At 39.5% G+C, this 13,280-nt stretch overlaps 1 protein-coding gene across 18 annotated transcripts in view; it reads left to right on the forward strand.

The window, feature by feature from the left end:
• PPIP5K1 (diphosphoinositol pentakisphosphate kinase 1) overlaps positions 1-12,756 on the forward strand; it is a 46,528-nt gene extending 33,772 nt beyond the window's left edge. For 14 of the 18 annotated variants that reach the window (XM_032856655.1, XM_032856660.1, XM_032856657.1 and 11 more), the window contains 2 exons: positions 6,240-6,353; positions 10,755-12,756. In XM_032856655.1, coding sequence (XP_032712546.1) covers positions 6,240-6,353; positions 10,755-11,701 — 1,061 coding nt within the window. In that variant the 3' untranslated portion in view covers positions 11,702-12,756. The remainder of the gene's footprint in view (positions 1-6,239; positions 6,354-10,754) is intronic. The other 4 variants (XM_032856658.1, XM_032856670.1, XM_032856662.1 and 1 more) reach the window with 3 other exon arrangements.
• The last annotated feature ends 524 nt before the right edge of the window (positions 12,757-13,280 follow it).

A 13,280-nucleotide genomic window follows, 5' to 3' on the forward strand; every position in this document is an offset into this window, starting at 1 on the left:
TTTTTGGTTTGTAACTCCTTTTTTTGTTTCATCATAACTTAACACACAAATGAATAAAATAGTCATTACAAGTCTGTATTAATGGGCATGCAATACATAACGATATAATAATTTGTGACAATAACATAAGGTGAGGACTGAGCTTTATAGGAGCAGAGTTTTTATGTTACTGAAGCTAAATTTTCCGTCAATTCAAACAAGATTGTTATAAATTCAGGATATTAATTGTATCTCCATAGTAACCACTATAAAATATCTAAAAAATGTACAGAAAAAGAAATAAGAAGGGAATCAAAATGATACACTACAAACAAATCATTTAAACACGATGAGGGGTGCCTGGATGGCTCAGTCAGCTGGATGTTTGCCTTCAGCTCAGGTCGTAATATCCAGGTCCGGGGGTTGAGCCCTATGTTGGCCTTCCTACTCAACAGGGAGTCTGCTTCTCTCTTTCTCCCTCTGCTACTCCCCACTACTTGTTCTCTGTCTCAAATAAATAAAATCTTAAAAAAAAAAACAAACCCACAAAGATGTTAGTAATGGAGGAAATGAGGAACAAAATACAGTCTAAGATATATGAAAAATAGTGAAATGGCAGAATTAAGCCCCTCCTTATCATTGACTAGTCTACAATGTAAATGAATAAAACTCTCCAATTAAAAGGCAGAGATTAGCAGAATGGATTTTTTTTAAGAATGGATTTTTTAAAAGATTTATTTATTTATTTTAGAGACAGAGAGAAACTGAAGATGGGGAGTGTGGAGGGACAGAGGGAGAAGGAGAGAAGTCCCAAGCAGACTCCCCACTGAGGGTAGAGCCTGATGCAGGGCTCAATCCCACCACCCTGAGACCACAGCCTGAGCTGAAACCAAGAGTAGGATGCCCAACTGACTACCCCCAGGCCACCCAGCAGAATGGATTTTTTAAAAAATCATCCAACTGTATGTTGTCTACATAAAACTCACTTTAGATCCAACAGTACAAATAGGTTGAAAATGAAAGAATAGAAAAAGATATTCCATGCAAATAATAACCAAATGAGAGCTGGGGTAACTATACTAATGTCAGACAAAATAATCTTTAAGTCAAAAATTGTTCTAAGAGACAGATGTCATTATATATTGATTAAAAGGTTAATTCATCAAGAGTGTACAAAAATTATAAATATATATCCACCAAACAACAGAGCCCCCAAATATATGAAGCAAACATTGACAGAATTGAAGGGATAAGTAGATAGTTCTACAATAACAGTTGTAGACTTTAATATCTCACCTTTAATAATAGATAAAACAACCAGACAGAAGATCAGTAAGAAAACAGAGAGTTTCAGTAACACTCTAAACCAGCTAAACCTAAGAGACCTATAGAACATCCTACCACCAACAAAATACAGATTCTTCTTAAGTGCACATGATACACCATATGGTAGGCCACAAAAAAAAGTTAAATAATTTTAAAAGATTGAAATCATACAAAATATCCTCTCTAGCACAGTGGAGAATGGTGCTAGAAATCATTAATGAAAGGAATATGTTGAAATTAAACACATTCTTAACCTTCTTCAGGTCAAGGAAGAAATCACATGGGAAATTAGAATATACTTTGAGATGAATGAAAGTGAAAATGCAACATTCCAGAAGTTATGGAATGCAGCAAAATCAGTGCTAAGGGAGAAATTTACAGCTGTAAACACCTACATTTAAACCCAGGAAAGATCATAAACCAAAAACCTAACTGTATACCTTAAAGAAGTAAGAAAAGAACAAACTAAACCCAAAGCTAATAGAAAGATTGAAATAATAAGGATTAGAACAAAGAAGTAAAGAATAGAAAACACAATCAGCAAAACCAAAAGTTGGTTCTTTGAAAAAAAATAAACAAAATTGACAAACATTTAGCAGACTAAGAAAAATTGAGTGTTGATGCAAAATAACCAAAATTAGGAATAAAAGTGGGGACATTGCTACTGACCTACAGAAATAAAAAGAATTATAAGAGCACTATGGGGGCACCTGGGTAGCTCAGTCAGTTAAGAATTTGCCTTCAGCTCAGGTCGTGTTCCCAAGGTCCACACATCTGGCTCCCTGCTCAGTGAGGAGTCTGCTTCTCCCTCTCCCTGTCCCCTCCGCCCCCCCTCCCGCTCCGCCCCCACTCATGCACGCATGTGCTCATTTTCACTCTCTCAAATAAGTAAATAGAATTTTTTTAAAAAGAGCACTATGAACAGTTACATGCCAATGAATTACATAACCTAGATAAACAAATTCCTAGAAGCACATAAACTATAAAAATTGACCCAAGAAGAAGTGGAAAATCTGAACATAATCTATAACACAGAAAAAGACTGAATCAGTAGAAAAACTTTTAACAAAGAAAAGTCCAGGATAAGATAGCTTCACTGGTGAAATCTACCAAACAGTTCTAGAAGCCAGCATTACCCTGATATGAAAGCCAGACAAAGACACCGTAAGAAAACAACAGACCTGAATCCCTTATGAATATAGAAGCAAAAATTCTCTGTATTTTTTTGGGTAGGTGCCATGCCCAATGAGGGGCTTGAGCTCATGACACTGAGTTGAAGACCTGAGTTGAGGTCAAGAATCAGATCTTTAACCGACTGAGCCAGCCAGGTGGCCCAGAAGCAAAAGCTCCCAATAAAATACTAGCAAACCAAATCTAACAGCAAGTTGACAAAGTGAGATTTATCTCAAGAATGCAAGGGTGATTCAAAATAAGAAAATCACTCAGTGTAATATACTATATTAAAAAAACAAAGGGAAAAACTCAAAACCATCTTAATTTGGTAAAATTAAGATTTGATAAAATCTTAATTTGATAAAATCCACTACCCTTTCATGATAAAAACAACCAGCAAACTAAGAATGGAAGGGAACTTCCTCAACATAATAAAGGGCATTTATGAACAACCCATAGTGCACATTATACTCATTGGTGAAAGACTGAAAGTTTTTCCCCTATGATCAGGAACAAGGCAAGGATGCCCACATTTACCACTGCTGTTCAATATTGTACTGGTAATTTAGGCAGAACAATTAGGCAAGAAAAAAATTGGCTTAGAAATTGGAAAGGAGAAATTAAAACTATCTCTATTCGCAGAGGACATGGTCCTATGTAGAAAAAATGCAGAGAATCCTCAAAAAAACTTCCAGAACTAATGAACAAGTTCAGCACAGTTTGTAGAGACAAGATCAACTCACAAAAATCAATTTTGTGTCCCTATACCAGCAATGAAAAGTCCAAAAAGGAAATTAAGAGAACAATATAATTTATAATGGCATCCACAAAATAAAATACCTGGGAACAAATTTAACCAATAAGTTTAAAGACTTGTACACTGAAAACTACAAAACATTGCTGAAATAAAGATGATCTAAATAGGTAGAAAGACATCCCATGTTCACACCACCCTTCAGTCTTTTTAGACATTCTTTTCCTTAGTAACCTTCCCACAGGAAATTTTAATACCACAAATATACAATATATGTCTGTTTATGGTCCATGGCTATGTGATGGACCACAAACCAATGGAATACCTAAAAATTTTTTTGCCCTTACCAAGAACCAAGTTTGTTGAGAATACATGGTCTAGGGCAAGGAAAGTACAAGGTCATCCTGAGGCATGTTGTAACAGAAGCGAGGAAGCAGTCAAGCCTGAAGAGGCTCTTACCACAACTGGAACATTTTACACTTGATCTTAGCCAAAAGGCCAAGAAGTGATACAACTGGAACATTTTAGCATTCAAAATAATAAGTTACTATAATTGACTAAAGTACACTGAAATATAAAAATCCACAAACTCATAATAAATAATAAGTAAATAATTCTACAAAAAAGAAAGCAAAAATAAAATAATAAAAATTAAATAAATTAATTAATTAAATAAATAAAAATAAATTTTTAAAATCTGCCACATTTGGAAAATACTTTTTACCACCTCTTTTCTCTGAAAACTAATTAAAAGGAAATAAACACTTATTCTACCTTTTCAGTAGGAACTGCATTTCAGTGTAATCAAATAGCCCCAGAGGGAAAGCTCTTTTTTACAGAAAATATACCAGCTAATAAATGTTGGAGGATTGATAGAATTAGAAAATCACCACTTGGGGTGCCTGGGTGGCTCAGTTGTTGGGTGTCTGCCTTTGGCTCGGGTCATGGTCCCAGGGTTCTGGGATTGAGCCCCACATCAGGCTCTCTGCTAAGCAGGAGGCTTGCTTCTCCCTCTCCCACTCCCCCTGCTTGTGTTCCCTCTCTCCCTCTCTCTTTCTGTCAAATGAATAAGTGGAATCTTTTAAAAAAGTAGAAAATCATGACAAACCATAAGAGACTCTTAATCTCACAAAACAAACTGAGGGTTGCTGGGGTAGGGAGAGGGTGGTTGGGTTATAGACATTGGGGAGGGTATGTGATATGGTAAGTGCTGTGAAATGTGTAAGCCTGACAACTCACAGACCTATATCCCTGGGGGAAATAATATATGTTAATAATAATTTTTAAAAAAATTAAAAAATAGAAAATCACCACTTAAATAATTAAGAATCATCAATGGATACTAACACAATTAGGCAAGATGTTGATGGGGTTGCATGGTGCCGAAGGATTACCTCTAATCAGAAGGGGAAAACTTTATGGTGAGATCTTGTGGCTACCACTTTAACCCAGTTAGTAAACTTAGCTTTACTTAATGGGACAGTGAGATATTTTGTCCTTCTAATATGATATAAAAGTACATAGGATTACCTATTTGGTATTTTTAACAAAGTTATTTAAATTGAATCATCCAATCAAAACTTTTATATATAACTTCCAGTTTATAGGCACTATAAGCAATAATGAAACAAGTTAAATGATTCTATGAGGGAGCAATCAGACAAATCCAGAATGTGAGACATGATAGTTCTATGAGACAACTGATCTGTTCTTTTCAAAAAGTCACTCTGAGAGGCATCTGGATGACTCAGTTGGTTAAGCATTCAACTCTTGATTTTGGCTCAGGTCATGATCTCAGGGTCATGGGACCAAGCCCAGCATCAGCTCCATGCTCAGCAGGGAGTCTGCTTGAGATTCTCCCCCTTCTCCCTCTGGCCCTCCCCCTGCTCATGTGCACATGCTTGCTCTCTCTCTCTCTGTTTTTTAAAAAATTTTATTTATTTGACAGAGAGAGATCACAAGTAGGCAGAGAGGCAGGCAGAAAGAGAGAGAGGAGGAAGCAGGCTCCCTGCAGAACAAAGAGGCTGATACAGGACTCAATCCCAGGACCCTGAGATCATGACCTAAGCTGAAGGCAGAGGCTTAACCCACAGAGCCACCCAGGCACCCCATGCTTGCCCTTTCTCTTAAATAAATGAAGAAATTTTTAAAAAATCACTTTGAAAAAAAAATCACTTTGAGGAAAATAAATGGTGTTGGGGGAAATAATATGCTAGATTAAAAGAGAATTTGGAGATGTAACAAAATGCAATGCATGGTTCATATTTGGATATTACTATAAAAGACATTTTTGGGGGGCACCTGGGTGGCTCAGTTGATTAAGTGTCTGTCTTCAGCTCAGGTCATGATCCTGGGGTCCTTGGATCAAGCTCCATATGGGGCTCCTTGCTCAGCGGGAAGCCTGCTTCTCTCTCTCCCTCTGTTGCTTCCCCTGCTTGTTCTCTCTCTCTGTCAAATAAACAGATAAAATCTTTTAAAAAATAAAAAATAAAAGACATTTGGGGAATAATTGTGGGAGATTTAAATATGAATTGGGTATTAGATGATATTAGGGTATTTTTAAATTTTATAACGTTTGTTAATGGTATGTGGCTATGTAGGAAAAATTCCTTATATTTTAGAGATGCATATTGATGTATTTCGAGGTAAAATGTTTCATAATGTCTGTCATTTTTTAAAAAGAACTTCCGCATGAAGAAATGGGTGAAACAAATATGGCAAAATGTTAACACACTATATAGGAGATGAAGATATCAGTATGAATTGTACTGGTCTTCCAACAACTTTTTTTAAAAAGGGGGAATGGGGAGAGAGCAAAAAATGTTTGAAAATATTCGTAATATAAATTTTAAAATATTAAAAACAGTTTAAATGAAGGATCCTTAGGAAATGCTACTTTTCAGCCTGAGAATGTGTAAGTTGGTTTTGACTTATGTTGAGAATGGTGACTCTTGAATGCTTCCTCAAACTCTTTTTTTCCTTCCTTCTTTCTCCCCTGTCTATCCAGCCCTCTTTGACTCTATGCACAGCAACCAAGCCTCAGATAGCCTATTTTCCCCACCCCGTACTCTTCATTCACCCACCCTACAACTCCGGCAGCGCTCTGAGAAGCCCCCTTGGTGTAAGTAATCCTTTTGGAACTGCCTGGAGAAAGGCCAAGAGGTATGGAGGGATTGGTGAGTGAGAGACCTGTCTCATGAGGGAAATGAAGATGAGGGTTGAAAGACTAAGAATAACCAGTAGGGAAACCAGTCTCATCTGTTTCCAAGGTGAAGGGAGGATCTGTTTACTCTATCTCATTATCTCCATTCTCTATGACCCCTCTGTTTCATTGGAGAGGCTCCTAAAAGGTAGTGTCCCAGAGGGTACTTTGGGGGAACAAAGGACAGAAACTTCATTCTCCTCAGATTCCCATTTGGTCTCTATACCGTTCTCAAGTACAGATGACTTGAGAGGATACCTGAGTATATAGAAAAGCTGGGAGAAGGAAACTAGAATTTGCTACTACTTTCTACATATCCCTTTTCTCAAGTTGTCTGTTCTCAGCTGTTCAAATTGAAGTGCTGCTTTTTCTCATCTCTTTATAACCTCTAGCCTATCACAAGGTCCCCCAGGTGGCACAGTTGGTTAAGTATTTGACTCTTGTATTAGGCTCAGGTCACATCTCAGGGTTGTGAGATCAAGTCTGCTTCAGAGTCTCTCTCTCTCTACCTCTGCCCCTCCCACTGGTGCTCTCTAAATAAATAAATAAATAAACAAATGAACAAATAATATCTCTAGCCTATCACTAATTTTCCTTGGTAACAGTGTGAATAGTGGAGTCACAGGGACTTCCTAGTGTAATTGTAGGGAAGGGGAGATCCTGGTGACAGAGGGAGGATAAGGACCAGAGACACCAATCCTTTCCTTATTCAACCTGCCTCCAGAAAATAACTAAAAATCAAACATGGCTTTTATTATTTCATTGGATAGGAGTGAAGCAGAGATTCATATTTCAGCATTGGGTTAAACAGTTGCAGAATTGGCACCCTGTATGCAGAAGAAACATTCTGTTCCGACACCAAGAGCTCTTCCACTGAATTTCATATTACCTTACATTCACCTTGCCATTGCTCCTTTTATCTCTCTCCTGGAATGTTTACAGGTTTTATGCCCCTGGAAATCTTTTTTTTTAATAATACATACATTTTTTAATTTGAGTATAGTTGATATGCAATGTTATACAACATACTAGTTCAATAAGACTATACATTATGCTATGATCACCACAAGTGTAGCTACCATCTGTCACAATACGATGCTAGTACAGTACCATTTACTCTATTCCCTGTGCTGTACCTTTTGTTCCTGTGACTTACTCATTTTATAACTGGAAGCCTGTTTCTCCTACTCCCCTTCACCCATTTTGCCCAGCTTCTCACCACCCCTTCACATCAGCTTATTCTCTGTATTTTAGGTCTGATTCTGCTTTTTATTTGTTTGTTTATTCTTTTTTTTTTCTTTTTGGAGTCTGCATATAAGTGAAACCAGTGGTGTTGGTCTTCCTTTATTTCACTTAGCATAATATCTTCTAGGTCCATCCATATGGTCACAAATGGTAAAATCTTATCCTTTTCATGGTTGAGTTATATTCCTCTGTGTGTGTGTGTGTGTGTGTGTGTATCTTTTTTTTTTTTTTAAATACATCTTCTTTATCCATTCATCTGTTGGTGAACACTTGCGCTACTTCCATAACTTGGCTATTGTAAATAATGCTACAATAAACATAGGGATGCATGTATCTTTTGAAGTTAGTTTTCATTTTCTTTGGGCAAATACTCAGTAGTGGAATTACTGGATCATATGGCAATTCTATTTTAATTTTTTGAGGAACCTCCATACTGTTTTCTGCAGTGGCTACACCAATTTACATTCCCACCAGCAGTGCACAGACTTTCCCTTTTTTACACATGCTCTCCAGCACTTGCTATTTCTTGTCTTTTTTTTTTTAAGATTTTATTTTAATTCTAGTTAGTTAACATAAAGCGTTCTATGTTATTTCTTGTCTTTCTGATTCTAGCTGTTCTGACAAGTGTGAGGTGATTTCTCACTGTGGTCTTGATTTGCATTTCCCTGATGATTAGTGATATTGAACATCTTTGCATGTGTCTGTTGGCCATCTGTATGTCTACTTTGGAAAAATGTCTGTTCAGGTCCTCTACCCACTTTTTAATTGGATTATTTGGGGGTTTTTGGTGTTGAGTTGTGCAAGTTCTTTATATATTTTAGATGCTAACCCTTTATTGGATGTAACATTTGCAAATATCTTTTATCATTCATTAAGTTGCCTTTTTGTTTTGTTGGTGGTTTCCTTTGTTGTGCAAAAGCTTTTTATTTGAATATAGTCCCAGTAGTTTATTTTTGCTTTTGTTTCCCTTAGCCTCAGAAGACATGTCTAAAAAAATATTGCTACGGCTAATGTCAGAGAGATTACTGCCTGTGCTTGCTTCTAGGATTTTTATGGTTTCAAGTCTCACATTTAGGTCCTTAATCCATTTTGAGTTTATTTTTGTGTATGGTGTCAGAAAGTGGTTCAGTTTCATTCTTTTGCATGTAGCTATCCAGTTTTTCCAGGACCATTTACTAAAGACTGCTTTTCCCCCTGCTATATTCTTGTCTCCTTTGTCATAGATTAACTGACCATATGAGCATGGGTCTCTATTCTGTCCCATTGATCTATGAGTCTTTTTTTGTGTCAGTACTGTTTGATTACTACAGTTTTGTAGTATATCTTGAAATCTGTGATACCTCCAGCTTTGTTCTTCTTTCTCAAGATTGCTTTGACTGCCTCTGGAAACTTTATCTTTCTCCTGCTTCTGCTTCTTTCTTTCTTTGAGAGGGAGAGAGAGAGAAAGCATGAGGTGAGAGGGGCAGAGGGAGAAGCAGACCCCCTGCTGAGCAGGGAGTCCCATGTGGCGCTCCATCCCAGGACCTGAGATCATAACCTGAGCCAGAGGCAGATACTTAACCGACTGAGCCACCCAGGTGCCCTTCCTGCTTCTGCTTCTGTCTGACCTCTTTGATTTGCCTGAATCAAACCACTAAGTGGATATTAAGGCTACTTCTATCCTTGGGTAACTCTTTTTCTTCTTGTTTTTAATCTACTATCACATCTTTGACTCAGTATGAGGTATGTAGCCTCATTGGTAAATATTTTCTTGAGGGTTTGTCTGCCGTAAATAGGCCCTGTTGGCCCAAACCATGTTCCTCTTTCTTCTGCTTGAAGCATGCCACCTGTGGCCCTTTATAGAAAAGAGAAAACTGGCATACCCTAAACTCAATGACTGATTCAGCCTTTGCGGCTCAGGCTTGCCAGCTTTCCCAGGTTCTTTTTGATGACAAGATATTCAGGTGCCCCCTATATCCAAAATTGATCATTATTTATATTAGAATACTTTGAATATAAAATTAGAATACCATTAATAAATACATTTACAAAATGGAAAGTAGATTAGTCCCCTGCTAGAGGTCAATGAAGTAGTAGAGATTGGGGTAGGAATTGTCCCCCAGTGTAATTGAGCCCTTCATTTTATTACCGTCAATATGGGATAATTAATTTTTGTGTTGTATATATCTGTAACATCCACAAGCCTCTAACATTGTGTGTCCCAAGACTTAGAAGGTCTTGACCTTGGATCCATGGATGGATTTCAGGGTAAAGTCTTTGAACCCCAGGAATTATTTGTGAAGATTTGTATGAATATCCATATGTATATTTTTCTGGGAAGATTGCCCATGACTGTCATTAGAGTTTCAAAGGGTTCAGTGACTGCCCCCCCCCCCGGAAGATTAATTAAGAACCTTTGCCATTTAGAGATTCCATGGAAGTCTTCAATCTTCGGGTAATTTTCCTTCCTGCTGTTTTCATTCACAATATTTTTCTACATTCTCCTGCTTAACTGCCTCTCGGGCTATAAACAATGATTACCTTTGCCCCAGAGATACATTGATTGCTTTAAAAAAAATGATTCTTTACAAAAGATGTACCTCGGATTTAATTGGGAGTATTTCAACAAAATTTAATTGGGAGTATTTCAACAAAAAACAAAAGGCCATTAGACCTCATTCCCTCTCCACCCCACATGTTTACCCTAAACCTACAGAATTAGAATCTCTAAAGATGGAACCTTGAAATTCGTATTTTTAAAAATTATCTCATTATGAACCACTGGGATACAGCTTGGTATGCTTCCAAAGTAGGAAGTAGACCATGTGAATTCAGAGTTGCATTGGGAGTATATTTGTGAAAGAACTGGATGAAGTGGGCCTCATCACTCTCTCCTGAAGTCTTAGATGTACCTTAGTGCTCCTGTGTACTCATGTAGCTTACATTAGGTCAGAGTAACAGTTCCCTGAGCTGGGCTAATTGAGCAATCTCTGCATAGCTTGGGAAGAATTCAGACTCTAGCATTTGAACAGCATACACAGAATAGAGCCTACTCTTCCAAGTTGCCTGACTTGGTCTCCTGACTTTGTTTTACAGATAGCAGTGGCCCTTCCAGCACTGTGTCCAGTGCTGGTCCTTCCTCCCCCACTGCAGTGGATGGTAACTGCCCTTTTGGCTTTAGTGATCAACCTTCTGTAAGTTCACACATGATTGAAGAACATCAAAGCCTTGGGATGCTCCCTAGGAATGGAGAACAAGAGTTCCCCATTGAAGGGGTGCAAGAGCCTTTTGAACCAAGCCAGTCTTCACAGGAACCACCTGTGGAAACCAGCCAGCCATGCCAGGAGGTTGCTGAGGTGATCAGCCAGCCCTGCCAAGAGGTTCCTGACATCAGCCAGTCATGTCAGAACATCCCTGAAGAGGTCAGCCAGCCATGCCAGGAGGTTCCTGACATCAGCCAGCCATGCCAGAAGAGCCATGACAATGTTGACCAGATATGTCAGAAGGTTCCTCAGATCCACCAGCCATGCCAGAAGGCGAGCCACCTGTGCCAGAAAATCTCTGATGAAGCTTGCCAGCTTTGCCTGGAGAACCCTGAGGTCAGCCATCCATCCCAAGAGGTCCCTGTGGAAGTTGGCAGGCTGGCCCATGGGTTCCCTCGAGAGGTTGGTGACCTAGTCCAGGAAATCCATATGGAAGTTGGCAAGCCAACCCAAGAGACCCCTGAGGAGCTCAGCCAGCCATGCCAAGAGTTCTTTGCAGAGGTTAGCAGGCTGACCCAAGAGGCTTCTGCAATCAATCTGTTGTCTCAGGACATTCTTGAGGCTGATAAACCATCCCAAGAGTTCCCTGGAGAGGATGATCCGCAGGTCCAGGAAGTCCCTGAGATTAATCAGGAGTCCTGGGTGGCCTCTGAGGTGATTGACCAGCTGCCTGGAGAGGGTATTCCCCAAGCCCAGTATCCATCTAGTGATCCAAACCCTCAGAGCCAGTCTTTAGCCCATGACCAGTACTCATCCCTCCCACCAGCAACATGTGATTAATCATGTTCTCATTAGTGGTATCACACTATACCAGCTATTTGAGCTAGCAACTTCTTCTGTTGGCTAACTCACCTGCCAGTGTAAGACCTTGGATCTCACCAGAGGTGTCTGAGGAAGCAGCCCTCTTGGCATGAAGCCAAGAACTGTGCCGGAGCTGGGCTTGTGAAGGAGCCAGTTTGATGCTCAAAGCAGCCATTGACTCCTCACTTGACCATTAGACTGGAATAGGATTTCCATCAAGGGGTGGGCTGATCTATCATTACCCAACCTCCTCTGAGCATCCCAGGAAATTCCAGATTGTTAAAGGAAATGCCATTTAACTGCTGAAGACACCATCCAGGGACAGCAAGTGCAAAAGAGGGCTTCAAGGTCTCCACTTTTCTGGGGAAATATTCACAATTTCACAAGGTACCCTTAGACCATATGTGCATTCAGGAGGACTCTTGTGTTTGCTAGCACTCCTCAGGTGGGCCCAGCATGTCTGTCTGAAATGTCTGGGAAAAAAGAGAGTCCCCTTCCCAACAAACATCCACTGTGGCCACTAATCTTTAGATTGGGCTTATGGGTGTTTTGTTTATCATCCCAAATTCCCCCTCTGCCTCAGACCTGTCCCAATAGCTCCAGGGAGAAATAGGTATTAGATTGCTGTGAAAATTTAAGAATAACTACTTAAAATGCTCTGGGGGTTCTTGGCCAGTCTGTGAAGCTGGGCCTCCTTTTGTTGTGGGGCTACTTGGCTTAAAAGATGATGTAGTAGAGAAAATCAGGTTCTATTTTAAGCAATCTGCAGAGATCAATATTGTACAGACATGAGCAAAGATTATATATATTTCTGTAGTGGTGCCAGGGACAGACTGGCCAAAGACCAAACACTCCAGGGTCCCCAAGAGGTATTTCCTTTTATCATTGTGTGTTTAGGGTCAGGTGTGATTATGAAGCTTTTCCCAAAGATATAGGGATGGGAATGGGTGTGGGTAGGAGGAGTAATGCAGTCACTGGAGTGGGGTGGCCGGAACATTATGAGTGCTCAATAAATATGAAATAATAAGAGTGGTGATGGTGGTGATGATGTCCTTTTGAGTTCAAGAATATAAACCCATCCTGTCTGTGACTGAATTAATCGGAACTACTCAAAAGCTGTTGTAGTTGAGTGGAAAGGGACCATAAGATAAAGAGATCAGGCATCCTAGAAGGTCCAGAGGTCTCTGTGGCAGTCAGCCCACCATCCCAAAATGTCATCTGAGTGGTAGTGTCAGGGAGAGAATTTCTATCTCTGTGAAGCACCACTGAGTACTTGCCTTCTCACCAGACCCTTGGAATCACCCTCTTAGTTTTTCACTCTGATGCTTTGGAGTGTCTGGAGGAGTTGATATAAAGGGGTTATGGTCTTTCTTTGCCTCCTTGACATATTTATATTGGGAAAGCCCAGAACACTGGGAGGACTGCAATATCACCTTTCCCAGATATTTACGTTCTCAACCTGGCCTCTCCTGACATACCCAGGACTATAAAGGGTTTCCCTGCAGGGCAAAATCCAGCCTTTACTCAGTACAAGTCCTAACTGCACAGGTAGTGCTCT

The sequence above is a fragment of the Lontra canadensis genome, unplaced genomic scaffold (assembly GCF_010015895.1).
Source record: "Lontra canadensis isolate GAN:19392208 unplaced genomic scaffold, GSC_riverotter_1.0 scaffold12, whole genome shotgun sequence".
Classification (NCBI taxonomy): Eukaryota; Metazoa; Chordata; class Mammalia; order Carnivora; family Mustelidae; genus Lontra; species Lontra canadensis.